General features: G+C 31.9%; 2 protein-coding genes and 1 long non-coding RNA gene across 4 annotated transcripts; 1 reads left to right on the top strand and 2 right to left on the bottom strand.

The window, feature by feature from the left end:
• Positions 1-3,411: 3,411 nt before the first annotated feature.
• Positions 3,412-9,271, bottom strand: LOC118047638 (uncharacterized). 2 transcript variants are annotated; one of them, XR_004687339.2, is made up of 5 exons: positions 9,109-9,271; positions 8,938-8,985; positions 6,878-7,708; positions 4,103-6,088; positions 3,412-3,976 (listed from the first exon to the last, which is right to left on the bottom strand). XR_004687339.2 is itself a non-coding variant. In XM_035056979.2 (4 exons), exons 2-4 carry the CDS (start codon positions 8,941-8,943, stop codon positions 4,154-4,156), a joined length of 2,772 nt encoding a protein of 923 aa, XP_034912870.1. In that variant the 5' UTR covers positions 8,944-8,985; positions 9,109-9,271; the 3' UTR covers positions 3,415-4,153. The 2 variants fall into 2 exon arrangements, 1 of the variants encoding a protein (XP_034912870.1); XM_035056979.2 differs by having other exon boundaries at positions 3,415-6,088.
• Positions 9,272-19,070: 9,799 nt separating this feature from the next.
• On the top strand, positions 19,071-20,114 carry LOC118047639 (nuclear transcription factor Y subunit B-4). Its single transcript, XM_035056980.2, has one exon. It carries the CDS (start codon positions 19,156-19,158, stop codon positions 19,594-19,596), a length of 441 nt encoding a protein of 146 aa, XP_034912871.1. The 5' UTR covers positions 19,071-19,155; the 3' UTR covers positions 19,597-20,114.
• A 2,146-nt stretch (positions 20,115-22,260) lies between these two features.
• LOC118047640 (uncharacterized) lies at positions 22,261-24,521 on the bottom strand. The gene is made up of 3 exons (XR_012169899.1): positions 24,361-24,521; positions 22,907-22,967; positions 22,261-22,569 (listed from the first exon to the last, which is right to left on the bottom strand). It is a non-coding gene; the product is annotated as an uncharacterized lncRNA (long non-coding RNA).
• Positions 24,522-25,966: the final 1,445 nt, after the last annotated feature.

Genomic DNA, 25,966 nt, shown 5'->3' on the forward strand with positions numbered 1-25,966 from the left:
AAACTGAGGATAACATTGATTTCGTAATTGCATTTAATTTTCTTATGTTGTAATCATAATTTTAAAAGTATTTTATTATTCAATGCATGGTATTATTAAAAAATAATATAAATTATATCTTATGACTTCACCTAACAATTTAAGTTATTATGTTGAGATGATTCATTTAACATGATATCATAGCTTTGATGATAAAGTGATTATGAGTTTGAATCTCATCATTTTTATTTATTTAATAAAAAAATCAAGTACAAGGTAATGTGAGCTTGTACAAATTTCAAATCCCAAGGGTTTTCATTTGAGCTAAGGTGTTTTAAAGAATGATATAAATCATATTTTAAAACTTCACCTAACAGTTTAAATTATTGGGTTGAGATGATTCATTGACATGTATTATGTATAATTTTATATAAATTTTACTGTATTTTTTTTAAAAAAATTACTAATAAAAAAAGCTATAATTTACGGGGTTTTTTTTTATATATATAAAAATCTACATCTTAAAAACTATAGCAACACAAAACACACACTTCAGTCACGAGTTAATTTGCATAATATCCAAGGACATGACAAAGAAGATCAACCTTGATTACTTGAGTAAAAGTTCCATCATTTTTAACCCCTAAAAGAAAAAGATGCATCCATCATTAGACATAAAGAAGCTTTGCGTAATGGATTAATCATGACTGTTAGTGGGATCATTTATTAAACCTGTAAAAAACCACACACACTAAAAATATATAGATAAATATCCTTTTTCTTCTTCAATTTGAACACGAACACACACACAAATGTGGAACACTAATCTTGATTAATGATCTTTCATGAAATCATTGAAGCATGCAATGTATCAGGGCACATGGACTGATGAACATGAAACAGAAATGGCGACACCTATTTCAACAAGAAAGTACGATTTTTTCTCCTATAATCATAACCAAGTTGAACGTTTACTTTTTTCATCAGGGGAATCTCCCGCTCGGTTGATGTTACAAGATTGAAAAAACATGTAAAGGCACATTTTTTGAGATGAAAATAACATAGATATATAATAAATCTTTTGTTTATTACACACACACACGAGAATGAGCTAGTTAAAATGGTTCATTTTTCATATTAATTAGCAATTTCTCAATTTTTTTTTTTAATATCACTAGAAGGAAAGCCATCGGCCCTTCATGATTGTAGAAACATGAATGATTGAAGTGACTGCTCAAATTTCATTAAATTATCCACGTAGGCACGTACGAAGCTTGACATAAATTACATATTTTCCCTTATTCTATTTTAACCTATGGTTATGACTTCTCAAAACCAAAATGGACTTGGTAATAAAAAGGATTAACTATCAACTTCATAAGAAGTTTAGTGAACTTTCACTTTACCTTGAGCTTTTGGGTTAGACTATTGTTTTCAAGTTGATAGTGAAAAAGCTACTTTTAAGCAAAACCCTAGATTCTATCGTCTAGAGATGGGCACCACTTTCAAAAATACAAATGTTTTCAAAAAATAATGCTAGCAAAAGCTAATATGCTTTTAAAGAATCCATCATAACAATATCAACTCCCACAAGTTTGGGTCTATTTAAAAAAACATCATACTACATGTTTTATCTTAATTATAATTTTAAAAAAATTTAGCTAATAAATATATTATAATTTTGTACAAATCTCACTAAAAAACTTTATTGGAATCTTGGTGTTTTTTTTTTTTTAAAAAAATAAACTATTTTTTCTTCAAACTATAACTATAAAAACTACCATAATATCAAGTAAACACTTAAAAATATATATGCAAGCATGTCCATCCTGTTAAATAATATTTATGTATTTACTTATTAAAAGTAAAATAGTATTTTCAGTTTAACCTATATATATATTTTTTATATTTAGGTTAACACTAAACAATCATAACAAACAGATTATTAAGAATTTCACCCTTCTTTTTATATTTGATTTTAATTGTTTCAACACATCCAACTCACTTTGTACACTTTTTGTCTTGTTGATTTTTTTTTTTTTTTGGATTCGAGGAAACCCCACTTTCCAGAAAGGGTATTTTGTGGGTCCAGGTAAGTGATTAAAACCATGGTTGTCCCAGACTTTTATAAGAGGTGCACGCCCTGACTCGAATTCGAGACCTGCTGTGCAGATCTCAAACTATTTACCACCACGCTACAAACTTGTTGATTACCTTCTCTATGTTCACATGAAAATCCCTTAAAAAAGGAGGATTAATTAAGAAATGGAATGGAGCGTGCGTGAAGCAAGCATATAAAGAAGTATATATTTGTCACATTGCTCACTCAGCTAGGCGATATATCAACCTTGTTACTCGCAAGAATTACCCTTGATGGAAGTTGCTTCGTGGAGGCCATGAAAGCAAGTGATCTAGCAGGCACTAGTTGGAGAAAAAGGGAAAGTTGAAGACCTTTTCAGTCCTTTATAACTCACTGAAATTTCGTCGAAATGTTGAAATCTTGACACCATGGGAAAAGCTAGCTAGATGTGCTCTAGATTTTGATATGAATTGACAATGACAAAGGAAACTTCAAATATCAATAAAAATTCAAACCCATGAGATAGGTTTTATAATCATTTTCCTAACAAGAGAAAATTGTTTTTGCTAATTATCCAACACTGTGGGGGCCAAAATAATGCCTTTCGGTTCAAATTAAAGAAGGCATGTTCGTGCCCCCATTGGAGCACTCAAAGTCAAGATAAAAACAGCTCCTTGCATTCTCATTTTTGCTTCAAGATATACACATTTTACAAGAAACCTAGAGAACTTTTTTTCTTTATTTTATGTCCTACTAAGATTTGATTGATATTTTTTATATAAAAAATCATCAGATTGGTGTTTGTTTCTATAATTTTAAATGATTCTTAATTATACGAGTATGTGAAATCATAAAAATAATTAATCACCTAAAATAATAACTATTGATGTTTTTCAATAATTCTTTATAGAAAAAATAATTGATGATTTTTTTAAAAACAACAACTAATTTCATCCGTGTTATCAAACACGTATAAATAAAAGAACAATTTAGGAAATGAATCATAAGTACCATGAAAAACATTTCCAATTCTTTCTATAAAAAAAACGATATTCTCAATTAGCTTAATTTAATCAAGAAAATAGATATTGTACAGTAAACAAAGAAAAAACTAAAAAGCAACTCATTTGACCCTTGATAGGTTTGGTAGTGTGCTGATATGCATTTAAAATTATATTTTGTTTCGATCATAATTTTAAAACTATTTTATTAATTAATACATACCATAATTTTATATAAATTCTACTAAAAGGGTGTTTAGGGCAATATTAAAAATATATATAAAAAATATTTTTTTAAATTTATTTTTTATACCAGCCCATAAAATTAATTTAAAAACACCTCCTAAAAACTTTCTTTTAAAACCTTTACAATTCATAATTTTTTTTTTAAAAATCTATTTTTTCAAATATCAATTTCAAACGTCAAACACAAAAGCAATCCTAGCACGCGCTAGTGCTCTAGAGTTGGAGGCTCTCTTATGACATTAAAAAAATACAAAAGAAGGACCATCTACCTCCTCGGGCAATATTTGTCCACAAGTGATGAAGAGTTGATATGTGCAAGCTACTTTACACTGACAAAAGGTGACCAGACATGAACAGTATGCTTCCTTCTTGAAACAGTAACTTTGTTTTCCTGCAGCAGATGATGAGATCAACTTCTCAATGCTGAGAAATCAGTCATAAGTGACACGAGCCATATTTGTCCGCATACGCTCCTGTTTTTCAAAAAAACAATCTTCAGCTGCAGCCCTGCAACCTTCTTTCAGATTGTCACAAGAAATGTGACTTCGATAGCTAGTGGGTCATCAGGTTAACAACATGGTTGTCCCTAGTCCTTGTGTAGCGATGAAATCAGTGATTGCAAGAATCTAAAACACGTGCTTTGTAGCTCACTTACTCTCTCAGTGATTCCCTATTGTGAAACAGATCAGAAGATATTGACTAATTATACTACAATCCTATTCTTGGTAAAATTGAGTGCTGGAAAGGGTGGGGTGCAGAATGATCTTTAATGAGATAGCGCTGCAAGATATTTGACCTGTTGGTTAATGTATGTGGGAGAATGTAACTTGAATTCTTTCAGGAGCTTTCATTCAACAATGAAGGCTCCACTAGCATCCCTTTCTTCCTTCAAATCCACAATACCAGCACCGACACTGCATGTCTTTATGGTACTTCTACTATGTTGTTGGACCCGAGGAAGGACTCTAAAACAGGATTTCTTGTCTGTGCGAACTCCAACGCTCTTTGGCCTCTTCTTCACTTCCGAGAATCCATATTCAAGAGCTGCCAATGCTTTAATGGTCATTGGCCTGTTTCTTGTGCTTTGCCTTCTGGGGTTCATATCAGGTTCCTCTGCTGCAGGAGTAACATCAACAGAGGTACTCAACATGTTGGCATTGGTATTATCTGACTGAGATGGATAACATTTATTATTGGCATTTATTCTTTGGATGTTTTCCACTTCCATGGGCACCACTTCTCCATTATTAGAGTCCAATGCAACTCGAGGTAGATTCAGATCAATCAAAAGCGGGGATTGATGTTCCACATTTTCTCTCTGAGAATTTCCTAAACCAAAAGAATTTGCACTCAACATTCCCCCGCCATTCTCCTCTTCTGGATCACATTTAGCTGAGGGTTTAGTTGATGATGATTTCTTTCGATAACCACGGACTTTAAAGGCTTTGCTGCCAGCACTTGGTGCTTTCAAAGCTAAACAAACCCTCCCTTGTTTTGACCGCATGCCTCCAGAGAAATTCTCAATGACATCGCTCATCTCTGTATCAGAACAAACAGTTAGTCTCTGTCGTTTCACTGGTGGGACCAAGTAATTTGACTGGCTGGATTTTGCCCTTCGACTTGATTGGTGCTTTAAAGTTCTCGTTGACTGGGGTTCTTTCAATTCGGAGCTTTCGTCCTGGTAGCTCTTGTCAAATATACCCCTTCTATAGTTGGGTCTATTAGCTGCATCTGGTGCGTGCTGAACCAGTGAATTGTCAGAGGAATTGGTTTCATTCTCAGTTGCATTGGTCATTTCAGAAGCACAGTCATACTCAACTGGTAAACATCTTAGTTCTCTTGGCCTTACTAATATTCCTCCAAGTAACAAACTGGTGTCTACAATGGTGAACTTCGTAGAGTTCGAGCTGCATGCATGAAATGTACCACCCTCATTGCAGTCAACATCATTCATTTTCTCTTCACCATCCAATGGCATACCAAGAGCATCTAGATCATTTTTATCCAGTGTGCTCTCCAAAAAAATCCTTGGAGTTCTACCTGAAAGAGTGGTGAACAAGGGCATAACTTTCAAATCATCTGGAGAGTATCTCATTTCTTTCACCTTGGACTTTTTCCCTCCGTCCAAACTTGAATCCACAACAGTGAACTTCACATGGTTCAGATTGCGTTTAGAAACCTGAGGTTTAAGAAATTGGCGGGGTTGACAAATGGATTGATCATCCAGGTTTGATGGTACTCCTGGATCCCAGCCATCCTCTTCATTGCAGATGCTGCCTCTAGTTTCTTCAGCTTCAAGCTCAATAAGCATTGGTTCTGATGCAACTTTGCTCAAAACATCACTGACAGAGTCAAAGTAGTGATTACCTTTCACAAGTTTTCTTCTTGAAAATTTCTTAATGCCAGGAATGAGAAAAACAAGACAGTGATTGGTGTCAACATAACCCTGATTCTGTGGTTGCTCAGAGTGCCACCCTCTTGCCAGCAAACGGGGCCAAACAGCTTCCCAAAAAATGTCATTGGAGCGAGCTTTGCTCAAACGGAAGCCCCCAGTCAAAAGCTTGATTATCTCACTGGCTGTAAGAGAGGAGTAATCTTTACCAGCTGGACAATCAGGAAACAAAGGATTGCTTTTTACAGGTTCCATGGCAAGACCAGTGAGATCATCTTTCCCCTTACCGATACCAACAGCTTCTACAAGAACTTGAATGCCAACAGTGGCCTTTAATTTGAATACATAATCTTCTAGTGAGATTTTACCCTTGGTAAATTCCATAGAGACCTGATAACAAAGTAAACAAGCAATGACAACATTTTCCTGTCAAAAACTAGAAAGTAAATCTAGATGAATGCCCACGTAGGTTGGAAAATAGTAGCCAGAAAACACTCCATCCACCACAAAGATTCTAATATTTTCTTACAAAGCAATAAAAAATAGAGACCAAGGATACAAGAATGTTCTTGGAAAATATGGAAACAGAATGCTATGAGTTATGCAAGAAGGTGATTAGGCATGAATTTCGCAGTGCAAGGTTTAATAATTTCCAACCTAAGAAAAAGAGAAATTGAAATTCTAGCACTATGCCACAAGTTATTAAAAGAAGAAGTAATGTTTGATAGCTGTAATGACATATCAACTCAATGTGTTTGCTTATCCTCTCATGGAATCCTTTCCTAACAAGTATATGCCCGTTAGAGAAGATAATATCCCTTGTGTTCCAAAAAACATCAGGAGTGAAGTTGAACTCCAAATATGAGGCCTCACAGTATGGATTTTTTAAAACCATTTCTAGTAAGTCAAAAATTGAGTTACTGCTATACTTAAATAATTTATAAACTTCAATGAGGTTGCAGTATGACAGGAAACAATTAAAGAAACTATTTTGAACCCCTACGCTATTTAGCAGGAAGAAAACTAAATTTCTGGCCAATCTAGGTCTGTAGCTCCAACTCTTTGTTCCTGCTATTCATTTATAGATATCTAAGCAGATGTATATATGTGGTTACAGATAAGAGAATTTTAATACTGGAAACAAATCATAACCATTTATAGCAGTGACCTGTGAAGTACCTCTTGGAAAGTATTTCGAAAATGCACTGGGACATGAGGATCCAGACGAGAGAACAGTTCCTGTTGCCTCCACCCTGTGAAAATTCTATGTCCATATACACATTTCTTCTTTTTTGTCTTCCGAGTATCTGACCATCGACGATACGCATCAGACATATAAAATTTCCCATAATAAAATGACAGTATTTCCCCCACCTCCTTGTCTATGAATCTCTGTATCTGAACAAAATTTTTTCCAAATATATATAAACCAAGAATAAAACCATCTACATCTGCATTTCTCCAAGGGTTATGCAGTAAACCAGGAAGAGGATAATAGTTTTTGCTTTTACACAGCAGATCTAAGTTTTCTTTGCCTGCCACCTTGGATTGAAAGGTCGCTGGTTTCAATTCCTTAACATCATCCAATAGTTCAGCATTGAGTTCTGAAGCTTCTTTCTTCACAGTACAAAGCTTTTTGCATTTTTTGGATTTGCTGGACTCATTTTTAAGAACCGCATCTCCGGGGTGGCTCAGAGATCTACACCCTTCATCCTCTCCACTAGTAACCATATGATCATCCAGCCACATGATTGGGACTGCTAAACCTATTAGAAAGGAATGGGAAGCTCTGGATATTCCATCTGAATCAAAAGGGATTGTTACAAGTTGTAGATGCTCTGCTTGTGATATCATGGATGGAATTTCTGCTTGATACTCATCACCAACTCGAGGGTTCTCTATTGGATGCCCACACACACCACTGATCTCAGGAGATGTTGGAGGAACTAACTGCATAGTAGATGATTCTTCAGTGGAATTGCAATCATGATCTAGCTGAATTGATTCCTCCTGCAAAAATGGTAGAGACTAAGAAACTAAAGAGCCATAAACTCAAAGAGAAAAAATGGAAAAAACAGCACAAACCACAGAGCCAAGCACACATTCAGAAGAAGTTTTATGACTAAGACCACGCAAGTCTCTGATATTTAAAATTGAATAAATAAAAGAACATATAAGTGGGACTTCTATTCATTTTATATGCAGAGAATGTACGAATGCATTTGATAGAAGCTGACATGTATAGAAAATGGTTGTCATCAGCATTTTTCTTGACGGGTTTCACCAGCACCTTCATCTATAAGGATGCAACCAGGGTTGTGAAAGCACTATAGATAGATATCTAACAATGTGAACCCATACACTATTTAAAAGATTGTCTCCATGCATGCTAATTTAGATAACAATGCCAACATTGGCTACAAATTTATTGTAGAACAACCCAGCAGGACGCCAGAAAGTTAAGTCCCAGGTTTTACATCTAAACCAGCAGAATGTTAACAAGCAAAAGGAGTTCATTAAGTATTCAAGAAAAAAGAAAAAAATCACACTTAGGAAAACCAAGGGTTTCTAATCAACCAGAAGCTCATTAAAGGAAGTACTCAATCTATAACCACCAATATTATAACAAAATAACAGCATATTCATCTTTCAATAAAACCCACAAACCAGAATGTTAACAGATGGAAAATGCTCATCTTTCTCGCAAAAAAAATCAAAACCTTTCTTCTCATCCACCCAACATGTTCAATGCCGCAATCTATTAACATCGTTACCAAAAACAAGCATTTATTCATCTGATCACAAGCAAAACCCACATACCAAATGTACCAGACGTAGACAAAGAAAGATAACTTCAATGTCAACAACCCAAATGAAATTGAACAACCACAGATCCCTCTTCATAAACATTCAGCAAATCTTTTCGGATAAATAATGTTTTCAACAACATCAAGAACTATTAGACATGTCCACAACAGAAGATAATTCAACAAAAAAGGGTAACAAACAACCCGAAGAAATCAAACCAGCTTCTCATCTCAAAGACTCCAAACAATCAAATAAACTGATAACAGTAAAACCAAACATCAACAACTTCAAACTCTACCCACAATAATTAACACAAAGCAACCAGTATCACACAAAGATATCACAACATTAACATTACATAGAAACATATATCTATGCAAGAAAGAAAAAAAGTAAATAACAAAGTTTTTAAATGGACAGTGTCAACTAACCTCCATGGAACTGCCTGGAATGTCAAATCCCAACGTGAAATGCACAACCTGGACAAAAGGGTCATCACGTTAACCACTATATAATTAACTTATAACATCAACACAAAACAAAACAAAAGTACCATGAAAAGAAAAGGAAAAGAAGACAAGACAAGAGAGAGGGCACCTCACCTTGTTGATGAAGAAGGTTTTTGCTTTAAAGGGTTGTTGTCTTTCAGGGGAAAATCAAGAGAGGAGAAGCAAATAGTTTGTCATGGTATGGGAAAAGAGGAGGAGTCGAGAGGGAGGAGAGAAAATAGTGTCTTGTGCTCTCTAACAAGCTGCTGCTGCTTCTTCTTTTTAATCACTTTAGAAGCATTAAATAAAAGAAAAGGTGATTATATAGAAGGACTTTTAAAAGCCCATGAAAAAAATTTCAAGCAATTAAATTCAAAGCTTGAATAACCATTTTTTTTTAAAATAGATCTATTGAGTTTTAACTATTCAAAACAACATCTCAAATAATATTTTATGATCATTTTTACGATTATTAAGAGTGATGAATCTCTTCCAAATGGAATTTAAGTTGGCTGATTTATGAAAAAATTTAATTTCTTTTCTTTGAATATAAATTCGAAACACATAGAGAACAAACTACCTTATTAATTTTCAAATAATTTTTTCTTGTACTTCAACCCTAATTTTTTAAAATAACTTTGAAATAATAATTTTTTAAAAAAATATTTAAATATAATTTGATATGGTTCAAGCCTTGAATCAATAAATCAATAAGTTGACTCATCAAACTAAATTTATCATGCAAAATCTTATAAATATAACTTTTTATTCTAGTTACCTTTAAATTTAGTTAAAAAAACAGATCATTTATGTCATAACTAATTACAGAGATATTAACCTTTTTGCAAGACACAATAAAATATGAGCTTGTGTCATGCTTCTATTCATATATATATATATATATATATATATATATATATATAGCACATATATTTGAATTACAAGGTTTAGCTAATTTTAATGAAGTTAGTATATTAGATGAGTTAAATTTTCTAAGATTATATTTGACATGAGAAATTTGTTCTCTCTAGGTTTGACATTTTAAATGCGCATAGTGTGTCATTGTTTGTGAACCAATCTCAGTTAAACATTTATAAATTAATTAATACCCTAAAAACATGAAGCATTATTATTTAATTAAGATATGATTTGAATTTTAAATTTAAATTAAGATCGAACAAAAATTTTATTTAATCAATGTTATTAATTCGTTGAGTATTAATTTATCAAAGATATACTATGCATATTTTTTCAAAGTGATATAGGCTATGGATATTAAGATAATTACTTCTTCCATGGGCTTTTAAGTATTTTTAAGTCGAATTTCACTGATATTTTGAATTTTTTTTATTTTTTATTTTTCTATCAGGTAATTTCATATCATTAAATTCACTTTTTATACTATTTTAATGACGCATTCCTTATGTTGGCTTGATTTATTCAGAGAAAACATTTGAAAAAAAAAACAAAAAAACATTCATTATTCGAGTTTTTTCTTAGCAAAAAAGCTAGTTGATATATTATTTTAGTTGAACTACAGAAATTTCTCCTTCTTTTAAAAATTCACGAATTCGAACCTCTACTCCATAAAAAAAGATTCAAGAAGAAGGAAAAGTTTGCCATCCACCCCATATTAAGATAGATCCATGGGGTTTATACGAGCTTCACCTAATATCCATTACTAATTTGATTAATGCACATGTTGCTGGCTGCTAAGGCGCTGTTTGATTTTGAAACTTTCATCCAAATGCAAGTGTAAATTTTAAGAAGAAGACGAAGACGAATTTTGATGCAGTTTTTGATGACTAAACCTAGCCAGCGTGGTTCGGAAAAAAGGAAAAGGAAATATATATACAAGGTGGAGACCACACGCACGTGAATTGACTCAATAAATTTATAGGTTAGACTAGGAAGACGAGTACTTGTCTTGCTATTGATTTTCTTTTTTGAGAAATTAGTTATTGATTAAGTTAATAGTTGAATTTTATAGTGGGAAATTAGGTATTATAAATGCTAATAAGGTAATTATAAAGTAATGCATGATGAATTATATGGATGGTGTCTTGAAAAAAAAAGGGTTTTGTTTTATACTTTATAATCTGTTTTTCAAAATTTTTTTTCACTTAAAAATATTAAATTAATAATTTTTTTTGTATTTTTAAATAATTTTGGTATGGTAATGTTAAAAATATTTATTTTAAAAAAATATTATTGTAATTTACTTTTAAAATAATATCATGTAGAACAATACCAATCACACAAACCACTAAAAGATAACCCATATCATTATTTTCTTAGAGGAAAAAAAAAAAAAGCAAGGTTCATATTGAAACCCTAGTTCTCCATTTTTACTATTATATATATATATGTGTGTGTGTGTGTGTGTTAGAATTATTTTAAAAATAATTAATTAGTTTTGATTAACGTATAAAATATTTAAAAAAATTATTTCCTTTCAAAAGAATATAAGATTTGCCTCATTATGCACTTAATCTATAGATAGCACTTTAATTAATTAATTAAAAAGCTACTAATAAAGAGTACTGCTCGAACAAGTTTCTTCGGCAGCCATTCACTGCAGGCCATGGTCTGATTCTGTTGGCTACAAAACCTTGTGCCAGCTAGGTTAATTAGATATTATTTAATCGTCATGCTAATCACATTATAATTATAAAAAAACAAATAGTTTTATAGCTAATAAAATATGTTTTTCTTCTTAAATCTTTTATATTCAAATCTTGAATTCGTTGTCCAACAGAATTGATCGAATTCTTCTTGATATATTAATATGTTAATATAATTACATGTTCTTAAGATTATAAATTATCCAAGTAGAAAATTTATCATTAAATTAACTGGCTATAGTAGTTGTACGATGATTCAAGTTTATATATATTTATATATTATTGGATAAACGAGGTGGATATTCTCAAAGTGGGGCCAAATTGCCATATCCCCACATTTACTTTTCGTTGGCTGAGGAAAAAAAAAAAAAAAAAAAACAATATTAACGGCCATCAAGTTGCCGCAATGGGAGCTGACCATGTTCATTGAAAATTAAAATATCAGAGTCAACGCTTCAATACTAGTCGTTTTTGGACCGTCTATAAATAAATATAAATGCATATTAATTAATCTATAAGACTATAAATTATGTTCAACTGGAACAAATAAAATCATACATATATTTCCATAGATCTTTGATCTTCCCTGGATTTTCATGTTCCTAACGAGATTCCTGCATTTCTATAGCAGCCCCTAGTGATTAACTCGCAATTGTGGCTGTGAAGTGTTGTTTATGCTTAAGGTTTACGATTTTCCATCTCTAAAGCTCTTTTTTTTTTAGTTTAACTTGGGTGTTCGGGCCAGCTTGCGCGTACCTCGACTAATTTCATGGGCCCTGAAGTTAACGACCATGTAAGCCTCCAGTGATCATCATATGAGCAACTTAAGGCTCGAACCTGAGATCACAGAGGAAACAAACATCTTGGTTCCAAGCTTTTACCACTGGACCACTACCTAAATGGTTATCTCTAAAGCTCTTTTAGTTACAGTACTTCAAGCACAGCTCGCAGATGCTCATCGACTTCTAGGGAGAGAAAAGGTGTCTCTAGTGAGGGAAGAGAGCTTGAATATCTGTGGATTTTAGGAAAGTTGCGCAAGGAGGAGAGGTTCGGCTCTGTGTTCAATCTTGTCTTTGCAAATTCTTATCTGGGGTATGTTTTGTTCTTATTTAATTACTTTGATTTTTTTGGGATTTCTTAAACATTTTAGTGTTCAGCACCTTTTATTTACTCAAATTTGTAACAAATCTTATTAGCAGTGGCCTCGATTGCATCATAAAAACTATAGAATTGCTCAAACCAAACAAGCAATCTAATAAATAATAACTATGTTAAGAAAAGAAAAGAAAAACGAGTGAGACTATAAGGTAAATTAATTTAATGCATAAAAACGATTGTTCGATTGAGAATTAGTTTTTTATAAGATAATAGTCGTTGGTGATTTATAGGATAAATTCATCACAAGCTGGTTTTAGTTTGTGTATTTAAAAAAAAAATTAATTTTTTTTTTTTAAATTAAATTTTTTTTATATATTTTCAAATTATTTTGATGTGCTGATGTCAAAAATAATTTTTTAAAAATAAAAAAAATATTATTTTGATGTATTTTCAAGTGAAAAATTATTTTAAAAAACAACTGTAACCACACTCCTAAACAAGATCGATGAAATGTGAAGAATATAAAGTGAACTTGAAGAAATTTCTTCACAAGTGCTGAATTCGGATTATTTTGCTCTTGATTCTAGTTTATTAGCTCGTTCTTAAATAGGGATACATATAATAACTTGAAATATAATTTAATTACTTAAATAGTAATATACACCATAGCTTAAGTTTTGGTAATTAAAGAACAAAATAATGAGAACAACTGCAAAAATAATTACAATCCAAATATGAATTGAAAAAAAAAATTGAAGGATGGTACCCACATAAAATAACAGTTAAAATATTTCCAAGTAAAGTCTAGCTTCAACTTAAACTATAAAAAAAGCATTTATCTTAAAAAAACTTAATTGAGTTAATTAAATTTCCAATAATTTGACTGATTTAATCAAATTTAATTTAGATATGATTATCAAAAAAAAAAAACAAAACAATATCATATTAATAAAAAAAAATTCATTTCACCTAAATTGATCCAGTAACTCATGAATTGATCTGATGTGAGTCAATTTCCCAACTAGATCTAGAAACTATGACGTGAATTGCACATGTGGACACATGTGATTGGACACCATCTTAATGCCATTAGGTTTCTACTTGCATATCTCCAGTCAATTGTAAGTTAGTCCCCAAACAATTTGAAAATAAACAATATAGTCTCTCCTTATAGGATCATAATGCAAAAACAATATAATTAGCCCCATTCAATTAACAATACAGATGCTTGCCCAGCATTTAACCATAATGGGCTTATGCATTCTTTACAAACTTTAGGCTTAGATGCTCTTTCTTGAACACTGACAATTCTACAATGGCTTGTCTTGAGTCCAAAAACTAGCTTGAATAGTAGAGCCCTTCAACAATTTGAAATGAGCCGAGGTCCAAACATTGCTCTCTTTTCCTCCTTTTTTTTTTTTTTTTTTTTTTTTTTTTTTTTTAAGGCTATGCCCACTTGAATTTATTTATTTTTCGTGTATTAGTCACCCTAACTAGTAACTATGCTTTTGTGGCCATGGCTTGAATTTGAGAAACATAATTTGTGTAATCATTATCTTGGAGAGGATGATTGTGAAGATTTCATCAACTAAACAAGGTTAAGCTTATAACTTAATCATTTTTTGTTTACGAGTGCAAGACACTTTATTTTGCTAGATTTTTGAAATTTTTTTTAAAAAAATTAAATTAATAAATTTTAAATATTTTTTATCTTTTTAATATGTTGATGTTAAAAATAATAAAAAAATATTAGTTTAATACATTTTCAAGTAAAAATATTTTAAAAAAACATCATGCATTGCAAATCAAACACGAACTTATCTTAGCATTCACCTCAACTAACAAAAACAAAGCTAAACTCCCCCCTATAATCACAAATATATATGGTGTTGCTTGGATTTGACTGCATATATAAAATATAATACCAAACCCAACATGGCTTCCAATTTCCTATCACTGACAACATATTCTCCATTCATTCAAAAAGTTTTAATCAATCCCAGGAAGAAAAACAATTTAAGTTTAAGTTTAACTTATCGATAGAAGATAATTTGGCAAATTAAGAGTGATGCTCTCGACATGCTGAAATTCGTTCCTCCCTGCCGCGGCCAAGGTGCCCTAATTTTTTTTACTCATGAAGGCATGAATGCCACCCATGGAAAGGCAAGAAGCAAGTGATGATAAAGCTATAAGTTGTGTTTGGTTGGTATCTAAGAAATAGATATAAAAAAGCTAAAAATATATTTACTTGAAGAAATTAAAATGAAAATATAAAATAAACATATTCATGGTATAATTTTAAAGTAATTTCAAGACAATAATTACATGAAATTAAAACAAGTTTTTTCTATCTCATTCTCTTCTATTATGAGACGGTAATCATGCGTTACTCAAGTTATTCTTTGGTCATTTAGATAATTAATTTATGTCTTTTCAATTCCTCGCAAATTAAGATGCATGAGGAAGTTCTTATGTGCTGGTACGTTGAATAGAACATGAACAGGTTACCTAGCTAGCCGAGCACGAATTTCAATCTTAGAAACTTTAAATTTGAAGTGGGTACATTGTTTTTGATCGAAGTAGCGAGAGAAATGGATATAATCATGATATAGAAACTAGTTAACTCAAGAGTACCAACTTTAATTGACAAAAGAAAGGCCTAGTTGGGCAAAAAGAATAATGCTGTCTTCAACAACTTACCGCCCTCCTGCATGCACTTATGATAGGAAACACTTTAACAAATAAAAAAAGGGTTTATTCCTATCCACTATGCATTTAATTAATTTCCCAAACTTTTACAAGAGATTAATTAGGGTTGAAAGGATTATTTTTTTCTTTTAAAAGTAGAGGGTGGAAGGATCCTAATTCCCCAAGAAGGCAGTGATTTTTTTATTCAATACACAAAAGTCATTCTTTAAACTATAAAAAATATATTTCAAGTAGGTACTATGGCTAGCTTAGACCCAAAAGAAAAGAAAAGGAACGAGAAGCATGAGATGCCTCTTTGAGTAATTAAGGTACCAAAAGGAATGGAATCTCAACAAAGTTTATGGCCAACAAAAGAAGTATTCCAACTCCTTGTACAAAGAAATGACTTCCAGATATCTTGCTAGGGTTTACGGATCATTACTTCATTGTATGGATTTAGTGCGTGTATATAGCCACTTCTTTATCTATTTCTTCGGTCCCTTGCTAGAAACCCTAAATAAGTTATAAACCCTAAATGGGTTTTCGAAGAAGCATCTCCAAACCCTATCAAAAATGTTCTTCCAAGTCATAAACTTGAGCCAAGCTAAGATTCAGTAAACAAAACCTCAAATAGTGAGTATCAAGAGGTTCCTAGCTATCTCATTGTAGAAAATTATATAATATATACCAATAAAATATTGTATCGGTGTATAAAAAAGTTTTTATCGGTACTTTACACGGGGATAAATACTACTGTTAAAAACTAACTCGTTTTACTCCGTTACTTTTTCTGAATTCTCTGGTAGTATGTAGGTTGATTATTCAGCAAGTTTTCAATTTATGAACTTCGATAAGTGATTCAAATAGTCATTTGGCGATAGGTTGAACATAATATACAAAAGTCATAGAGATTGTGTGTGGTCCTGCAGGCTATATCTATATATATATATATCTTTTTTCTTTAACAATTAAGGCATTTATTCCCATGTTATCTTTCAGACATAAATTAAGTTGATCTCATTTTGTCCGTTTTTAAGCTAGTCGTCATCCATTATATTCATGAAAAATGTCTTTTTTTAAGCCAACCCTTTTGATTAAAACCTGAAATAATGATGCATAAAGCAAATCTCAGCAATGTAAGTAGATAGAATATGGAAGACATTTTAAGCTTATATACTTATAGAAAGTATGCATGAGATGTTTTCTACACAACAAGAGGTTTTTTCGAAGCTCTATACATGAAGATTGTTTAAAGTTCGCAGAAAATAATGATTAAAGTGTAAAGCTAACATATTTTAACAATCATGAGTTAGTTGAATTCGGACTATATATCAATGGCTGACCCCAATGTTAATACTTTGCTATATATAAGGCATTAATTAGTGCTAATGGATGATAATCAAATCAGATTACAAGAATGTGAAAGAAACTAAGTTTTAAAATTTTGGTTAGCGTCTCAAAACTGGAGGGACGGATATAGAAAAGACGAAAACATGTTTGGTTTAAAAAGGAAAGGATAAATGCATAAGATAAATCCATTTTTTAAATAATTTTAAAATGAATTTCTTTTTATTATCGAGATAATAACCACGAGCTACTTAAATATTAATTTGTTTAAATTGTAAATAACCTCGTACTAGGTTTTATTCAAAGATATAGCATACCAAAAATCTAGATTACTGGCCCCACCAATACTTGCTCCTAATTATAAATTAGACCAGCACGTTCAAAAGTTAGTAATATTAAGTGCAACCTCTGTTGAATAGTTTATCATCTATCGTACGATTATACCTAATATAAGAAACGAGGATATGCCTAAAAAGAAATGAGCTTGATTCGATTCATAGATTATTATGCCTAAAAAATTATTTACTAACAAAATTCAACTAAGCATGGCACAAAATAGCCACTAAAAGAAAAGAATATGCATCATTGAACTATTTAAAAGTATAATATTAAAAAATTATCTCAACCTAAAAGCTTGTGCTTAATGTTTTATCACATAAATAAAAATAGTAAGATTTGAATTCATGATCGCTTGATCATCAAGTCTCAGATACCATATCAAAAAACCAATTCAACCTAAAAACATAAACTGTTAGGTGAGATCTCAGGAAATAATTTATATTAGTTTCTAATACATAAATCTAATAAAAAAAAAATAGTCCATTTCAAGATTTGGCACTATCATCAAACTTCAAAAAAAAAAAAAAAACAGTTTTGATCACTAAAGAATCCCTTTGAAAACCTAATTTCAGTTCACTACAAGTAATTAAATTAACTGATCTTGCCTCTTGCTATAATCAATAGTTAAAGTTTTTGAGTTCCCACTAGCAGTATGTCCAACCAAACTGTTTCATTATACTCATGATGCAAATGCTCTGATGCCGTATAGAGAGAAACCTAAAATCTAGCCTAATTAAGCTTGAGGTAAATCAGAGGCTAGCACTTGCAAGCTAGTGCTTAAAATCAGTTCTTTTTAGGTATTGCTTAGGTTAATCCCAAAACATGCAAACGTGCACAAACGGAGTCCACTCATTTGAATTTGTAGAAAATAGTATTATATGAACAGTCCTAATACACTGCAAGCAGAAAGGGCTGCCGATTATCTGGATATTTTAAAAAAAGGTGGTGCTGTATGGGAGACCAATACCTAATCAGCTTTGCAGCTGGGGAACTAGCTAAGTTACTAGGTTTACTAATATTTAGGTTGACCAAACTAATCCTCATCTTTTTTTCTTGTAGTGTAAAGAGATGCGATTAAAATTGTATTTTGTTTTAATTATAATTTTGAAGGTGTTTACCTAATTAATATGCATTATAGTTTTACATAAGCTCTATTAAAAATTCTTTCTTGAAATTTTGATTACGAAAAAGATATAATTTATATTTTTTAAAAAAATATAATTTTTAAAATAATAATTATAAAATCTATCACAATATCAAATTCACGAAAAGCTCAACATTGTTTTTTTTTTTTTTTTTTAATTGTGTTCTAATTTCTTTTCTTCCTTTTCAATCAAATTAGAATTAGGTTATGCAATTTGAATTAATAAAACATCCATTATATTTTCTTGGAATTCCATTGGTGAAGCAACCTATTTTGATTTTTATAACTTTATAATAACAAAGCATTGATTTCAAATTTCAATATAAAATCTCAATAATTATGAATGGTCATTTTAACCGTATTAAATATAACATTAATATTATATCTCAGTATATTACGTGACACTGAATATTTATATATTTAATATCGAGAATCGTGAGTCGTCATTTAATTTTAAAATAAATTTAAGAAATCATAGTCTTTGTTATTAGTTACTCTAACAATCTTTTTTATTTAATCTTGTCTTTTGTATTAGTGACAATCATTAATTCAATTTTTTTTTATTAATAAGAAGAGATATATTAATCAATTGATGACTTAACGATCAGTAGAATATAAAAAAACTTACTGACAAAACTAAACACACAATCAAAATCAAGTATAAAAAATCCTGAATAAATTAAAGTAACTATAGCGTTACCAGACAACTAAATCAACTTTTTTAAAATCTTTTTTTTGTCAAATCATCTGCAACATGATTCTTTTCTATATAATTCAACAACTTGTTATATGTATCGATATGCATCCATGTGCATACTGTGTGGAGACACATACACATACACATGCATACACACACATATATTTAGGCAACTATTAACAAGAGAGTTTGCAAAGCAAAGAGCAATTTCTTATTAAGAAGAAATGGATGATGAGCAAGATAGATTGTTGCCTGTTGCCAATGTGGGTCGGATGATGAAGAAAATCCTGCCACCAACTGCCAAGATCTCCAAAGAAGCAAAACAAACCATGCAAGAATGCGCGACAGAATTTATAAGTTTTGTAACTGGCGAGGCATCTGATAAGTGTCAGAAGGAGAACCGCAAGACAGTGAACGGAGATGACATCTGTTGGGCTCTCATTTCTCTAGGGTTTGACGACCATGCAGAGGCTATGGTAAGGTACTTGCATAAATATAGAGGGGCTGAAAGAGAGAGATCCACTAACCAACATATAGCTTCTGGCACTGACCAAGGTGAAGAATCCAACCATGAAAGTAAGCAGCCAATTGAAGCTCCTAATAACGGAGTAGGATTTAGGGTTCTTGATAAGGGCAACAGCAGCTCTTTCACAAATCCTTCCTGAGAAATAATGTCCACTCTTGATGATGAAGTAATGAAGAAGAAGAAGAACATGAAGACCGTCATGTACAAAAAAGACAAATTTTGGAGATTTACCTGCTTGATAAAGATTTAGATCTCTTGACAAGGTTTGATATTTGAAGTTTTAATTTGACTTAAAAAAGCTTTGACAAATCTGTACAATCTGAGGTAATATTTGATATATATTTCTCCTGAGCTTAGGGTTTCTTCTCGTCTCATCTCTTAACTTCTCCTTTACAGTGAAGGGGGAAATCTGTATAATTTTAGCTATGCAACGAATCGCATACTTCACTTAAGTAGCAAAGTTTTTGGTGTCTGACATTTTCTCATAATTTCTAGCTTGAGGCCTGTGATTAGAGTACACATATGACAAGTTAGCTTCTTGTTCATAACTTTGAGAAATACGAGCTTCGCAAGAAAGATCTTTGAAATTTGTACTGTAAGCAATGCTCAAGCTATAATAGAACCTTTTTTTTGTTGCTTTTGAGTAAGAACCCTCTAGTTTCCTGTTCATAGATTTCAGAAAGGAAGTTGGGTGCATCAGATTGCTGGAAAAACTTTAGTTTCAGTGTGAATATATTGGAATCTAAATTTTCTTCTCAACCCTTTACCATTAATCAAAATGATTTTGTTTCTTCTTTTCGTCTTTACAGTTCAGACGTTTCTCTTATCTCTCTCTCTCTTGCACACGCACGCTCACGCTCTTATAAGGATGACGAACAGTACTGCTCCTGCTCAGAACTTGTGATGAATTTTCTGATCAATCACTATAACACATTGACAATAACTTTGTTATTTTGATAACTCAAATTGAATTGAACAAAGGAACTGAAGGTTCTTAGAGAGGAAAGACTTGATAATTGACGAAGCCATCCAAAAACTCAAGAACGGTCTCTGAACCAGACCAAAAGACAGCAACAGCAGCTTGCTAAAACCAGTAATGTTCATTATTTGTTCACATATTTATGTAAACCCTGATGTTAAATCATGCTAATGAAGCATGCCAACCTATGAGGCAAATTCATTCATCAGTAATTGGTTACGTGGAGACTACGTGCATTTCAAGGGTTCCCCAGCAATAGGCGTCAAACGTACACCACCTGGTTCTTTGAGCACTCTTGCATGCCCCCCGGGGCTCTCCGTGACCATTTAAGCAAGTCCAACCAGCAAATACATACCTGAAAATGCTAGAGCTACACAACATATCTAAATGGACACCTGGATGTAGCTGAACCTTCGTTGTTCTGATTCTTCCCTCTCGAAAGCAAGTGAAGTTACCAGATGCATAATTAATTAGTCAACTAATTAGGGCTAAAAAAGATTACTTGAGTACTAGATTCAGAGTTTGCATAACCCTAGAATCGGGACCACTACTATTGCGGCTTTACATAGCATGTTTTGTCGAGAAAATCCAATCAAAATCTGACGCATGCTTATTTTTAACTATATCAGCAAATGGATTGGTAATCTCCCCGTAAAAAGATGATGATAGAACCCTGATAAATTAATGTTAGAATTGAAATTGAGTTAGGTTTCAAGCTTCAACATACCACCAAGAGCTTCACTGAGCTCTTTGGGACCACTTCTCAACTATCATCTGTTTTGACAAAAGATGGAATCTTAGTTGTGCTTAATAGAAAAGGGGGAGAGGAATGCAAAGACCCACTTAAAATTGTTTCCCAACAAAATGAGAGAAATCATACATGATATGAGACAAAGTGAGAGACAAAAGCTGAAACTAATTGAAAACGTTCTAAGTACCAACCATACCGATGCAAATAACACCATTAAGGGTTTTCTTGATAGAATGAATTATCTGATAACCTCGAGACTCTAGGATCAACTATGTCAATGCAATATTAGGCAACTAATTACGGCATTCTTGAAAGAATGATTTCAACTAAAGTTGCTTCCACGGGCTTTGACCATGAGTCTCGGCATTGGGTTTCATAATCTGGTTGCTTGCATTGCTCGCTAGAGAGCACTCGACAACATAGGATCCGAATTAAACTAAACAGAACAAGCATTGGACCACGTTTTGTGCACCAATTTTACAGGATAGATGGTAATAGAATCATGGGTTGTCCATTTGCAACGCAGCAGCTTGCCATAAGCAAGCGCAGCAAATTGTTACGAGCCCTGAGACACAAAAATTCAAGAGCTGCATTGGTCTTTCAAGTTTGAAAAAAAGTCCTCACCTTAATCCTCAACGGTACCAGGAACTAATTTGATGCAAGCCAAAATGCACCAATGCCATTCAGCAATGACAATGGGTATGCATAAACATAAATTATTCCATGCACAGCATGACATGCCAACACTTCTGCAATATAAGTGCTAAGAAAATGATGCTGTTATAACGTAGCTCTGACTGAAACAAATAGCTATAATCACTTCAAAATGAATTTCGTTAAAACCCTCCACCATCGACTCTACCAAGAGCATAAAACATAATATCATGGTAGGTGTGTAAGCAAGCTTTGTTCTTTCTCTAGAAGTCCATGGCTCCTTCCAAGAAATCATCCTAACATTTCAGAGGAGCTCATATATATGATAGAAAATGTTTATCAAGGAAAACTAAAGATTTCATTATTATTTTACTTTGGTCCAATTATAAAAAGAAATTCATCATTCTCTGATCGATCGATATTTCTGATATTCACTTCAACATCAAAGTCTACAGTACAAGAAAAATGAAATGAGCCAGTCAGATCATTCATGATAAAATAAAATCAAGTAATTTGATTAACGAAACCTTCTACAAATCCCCAGCCATCATCTATATCTGGCCCCACCCAATAACCAGTTATTATTTTGTGAGTACAAGAGCTTAAATGCATACAACTAGAAACAAGTCGGTAAAAATGGTTGGTGGGAGTTGCTAGACATCCACCGCAGCTCTGATTCACAGAAAGTATCTCTCCAGTTGCGTTGCAAGGGACCAAAAGGTTCGTTGCTGTAAACAAAATTTGAAGTCATATAAGAGAGCAAGTAGAAGGCAGGTCTTCACGTTTCTTATGCATTATCTGTTAGCATTACCAGTGAACTTCTCCCTTTTCCTTTTCTTTTCTTTTTTGACTTTAAATAGAAGTTTTCATTACATAATTTAACTCTTACAAACCCACAATCCATGGTGCACTTCTAATTCAACTCAACATGTTATGCTATAACAGTTACTTATTTTCACAAGCTTATGTTCCCATCACAGGCAAAAATGGTAAAAACTATCAACTGAATATGATAAATCATCTTGCTTCAACTCTTTTTTGGTAGTTGGCGTGAAATTAAGATACCTGTCCCAGATGTTGCTTGGCCTGAAAGTCTAGTAACAGCTGATTTCCTTAGTTGTAATTCCTGAGAAACCAATCACAAAACAGTCCCAAATCAAAACACAAACTTATTAACTCAAGTCAAGAACTTGGGGAGCACAACGTGATAATACAAAATAATAATAGTTGGGGACAGGTTACCAACTCATGATGTGGTAAGTGATGGATTTTATGCATAAACCATTACTAGTGGTTGGCAGGAAGAATCTAAATCACCATGAAACATCAACTCTACATTGACATAGGCTCATTTTTGCAAGCAGTAACAGTCTTGAACATGCAACCAGATATATACAAAAAGTCAGCATTTCTATGAATTAACCTATGATGTTGACTATTGGTTCAAACCAAACTTTAAGACAAACGTGAACTTCAAATTTCATGTCTAGTTTCTTACATTCGATATGATCTTATCATAATTAAAGAACAGAAGTAAAATAGTCATTTACCCCAGAACTGTAAGAGGAACTCGTTATTAGTTTTCAACAAGAGAATTGAAAATTTATTTTCATGCGGGCCAATAGGTGGAAACAATTTAAAAACACAGACTGTGTGATTAATCCACCCAGTCAGCTTCTATAACAAAACTACAATTTTACACAATTCCATGCCAAAAGTTGTTCAATCTCAAATCTTTTAATTGACTTCTAAAGTGAAAACATTTATCTTCTCTACACTTTCGTGCAGCAATGAACCATCAAGTAGTTGTCTGTATATGGACTATTCTACAAGATCTCTCCCTATCATAATGTAGCTCAAAGGAAATATGATCACATTGTTCACTTTCAATGCTGGTTTCTCATTTAACAACTAACTAATACTTGTATACAATGGTTAGCAACATTATATTCCAAGAATTTGATGGGAATATTAATCTACAATAACTCATCTCTTGTCACACAATACGCATTCATAGTATCCTTCAAAAAAGCCATCAATTTTTTTGCCGAAAAAAACAGTCTCTCTAAACTTTCAGACAACATATCCATATCATACACAGAACCCTTTAAAGGAAACAAACGGACGACCAAACTCCTAATCCTACAAGATGACAACCCATAATTTTCCTAAATCACATCCAAAACACCAACTGAATCAAACTATAAAACAACTCTTACCCCACAAATTTATAAACATCCCAACCTCACTATACCATCTCTAGCACTACTTTACTCCATAAAGTTCATTCCTTTATGAAAAAAACCACTCTTTTAAAAAACAAAACCCACCAAATTATTTACTCAGCTTCATAAGAATAGCAACAAGAATTCACGGTGCTCAAATAAAGAACCTTTCAATTAAGAAAGTTCAATTCTTGGATCACTCAATGAAATAAAAATGACAAAGAAATTCAAGAAGGATAAGTTAAATATAACAATTGTCGCTTACAAGAAGATGGGCATGAATGATTTTTTTACCTTGAATGAGAGTTTAGGGGCGGACAGAGGCATAGGGAAACTGATGGAGACTAACAAGGATGCCATTGAAGCTTCTTTTGCAGTGGAAGTTCCTGTGATTTTTTGTGAGCTTCTGTGGTTTAGCAGTTCTTGTAGGGGTTAAGGGAAGTGTTATTTCCGAGGAGAAAGTAGCAACGACATCGTTTTATTGATTCAGTTAAATTCCATGATTATTGGGTTTTTGGGCATTGCCATTTTGAAAGAAAAAAAAAAGTATTTGTTAGTTAAAAAAAGGAATTTCCACTTATTAACAAGAAATATTAGAATTACAATAAAAAATTGAATTTTTATTTTTTATTTTTAATAAATATTTGTTCATACTTATTAAACTTAAATTTTATTTATCTTCACAATTGGAAATGTTTTTACTTTCATCACAACTTTAAAAGTTGTTTAATTTTAAAATTATGGTAAAACCTTGGGTTTTTAAAAAATATAAATTTAAAAATTTTCTTGATTTTTTAAAATTATAACCATAAAACTACTCTAATATTAAACATTCACTTAATTCAATTTAAAAAATTAATTAAATAACCCATTAACTTATAGCTTAACTCATGTTGAGTTTTTTTTTTTTTTTAATCAATATTGAGATAGGTAATGTTAGTCAAATCATTAATTTGAATATCATGCTTAAAAATATTACAAAATAAATTAAATTTAATAATTTAATTAATATTGATTTAGCTCCTGTTTAAAAAATGCAGTTCAAAAAGGATGTTAATTAAAATTAAAAAAAATATATATTTTTTTATATTTTTAAATTATTTGATATATTAATATAAAAAATAAACTATAAAAAATAAAATAAATTATTTTTATTCATTTCAAATTCAAAAAATAATTTTTATCTAACTCTCAATCACCCCGCTTAACTTTGCATCCATCATAGGAGGGGGCCGAATTTGATGGCTTTGCTTGTGATTAAAAATAATAAATGAATAATTTCACTTGCTTTTTTTTCTCCTGCCCTCGTTTGCTGCTAAGAGAAAAGGAAAGAAATGATAATAAAAAATAAAAATGATAAAGCAATATGGGCTGAATGGCTGGATCCGGAGGACGAGAGACATTCGTGGGCCTGGATTCTGTTGGGCTCAAAGCAGGCCTTTTGTTCAGATTAATGAATATCTAGTCCCGAATATTGGGCCAAAAAAGCCTTTTAACTATTTAATATGATTAAATTTAGCCATAACTTTGCGCGGGTTTCGTTGGTCCAAGCCTCTAGGCAATGAAGGGTTTTTTTTTTTCCCATAATAAATAGCTTTCAATATTTTTTAATTGAATTTTAAAACTTAGTTTAAATTAAGTTATAGATATTAGGTTTTTTAGATTAACTTGTAGGTGAGTGAAACCAAGTTCTTTTTTTTGTAGTTGAACTTAATATTTTTGAAAGAAAAGATTAATTATATATTTTTTTTAAATACAACCCATAAATCTATTTTGTTTCCTCTAGCCCATTGGGTTTCTTAAGAATTTTATTGGGCCCCCAAGTTTCCAAATAAAAAAAATATATTGTCAGAATTCTTCCCCTCCTCTCTCTTGGGCCTGTAATCCGAAAATAAAAATA

This window comes from Populus alba, chromosome 5 (assembly GCF_005239225.2).
Source record: "Populus alba chromosome 5, ASM523922v2, whole genome shotgun sequence".
Lineage (NCBI taxonomy): Eukaryota > Viridiplantae > Streptophyta > Magnoliopsida > Malpighiales > Salicaceae > Populus > Populus alba.

Coding starts and splice junctions, on each gene's coding strand:
- LOC118047638 (XM_035056979.2), bottom strand. Junction 6,089..6,877: donor TTCGAAATACTTTCCAAGAG/GTACTTCACAGG, acceptor CTTTGTTATCAG/GTCTCTATGGAATTTACCAA.
- LOC118047639 (XM_035056980.2), top strand. CDS start 19,156: ATGGATGATGAGCAAGATAGATTGTTGCCTGTTGCCAATGTGGGTCGG.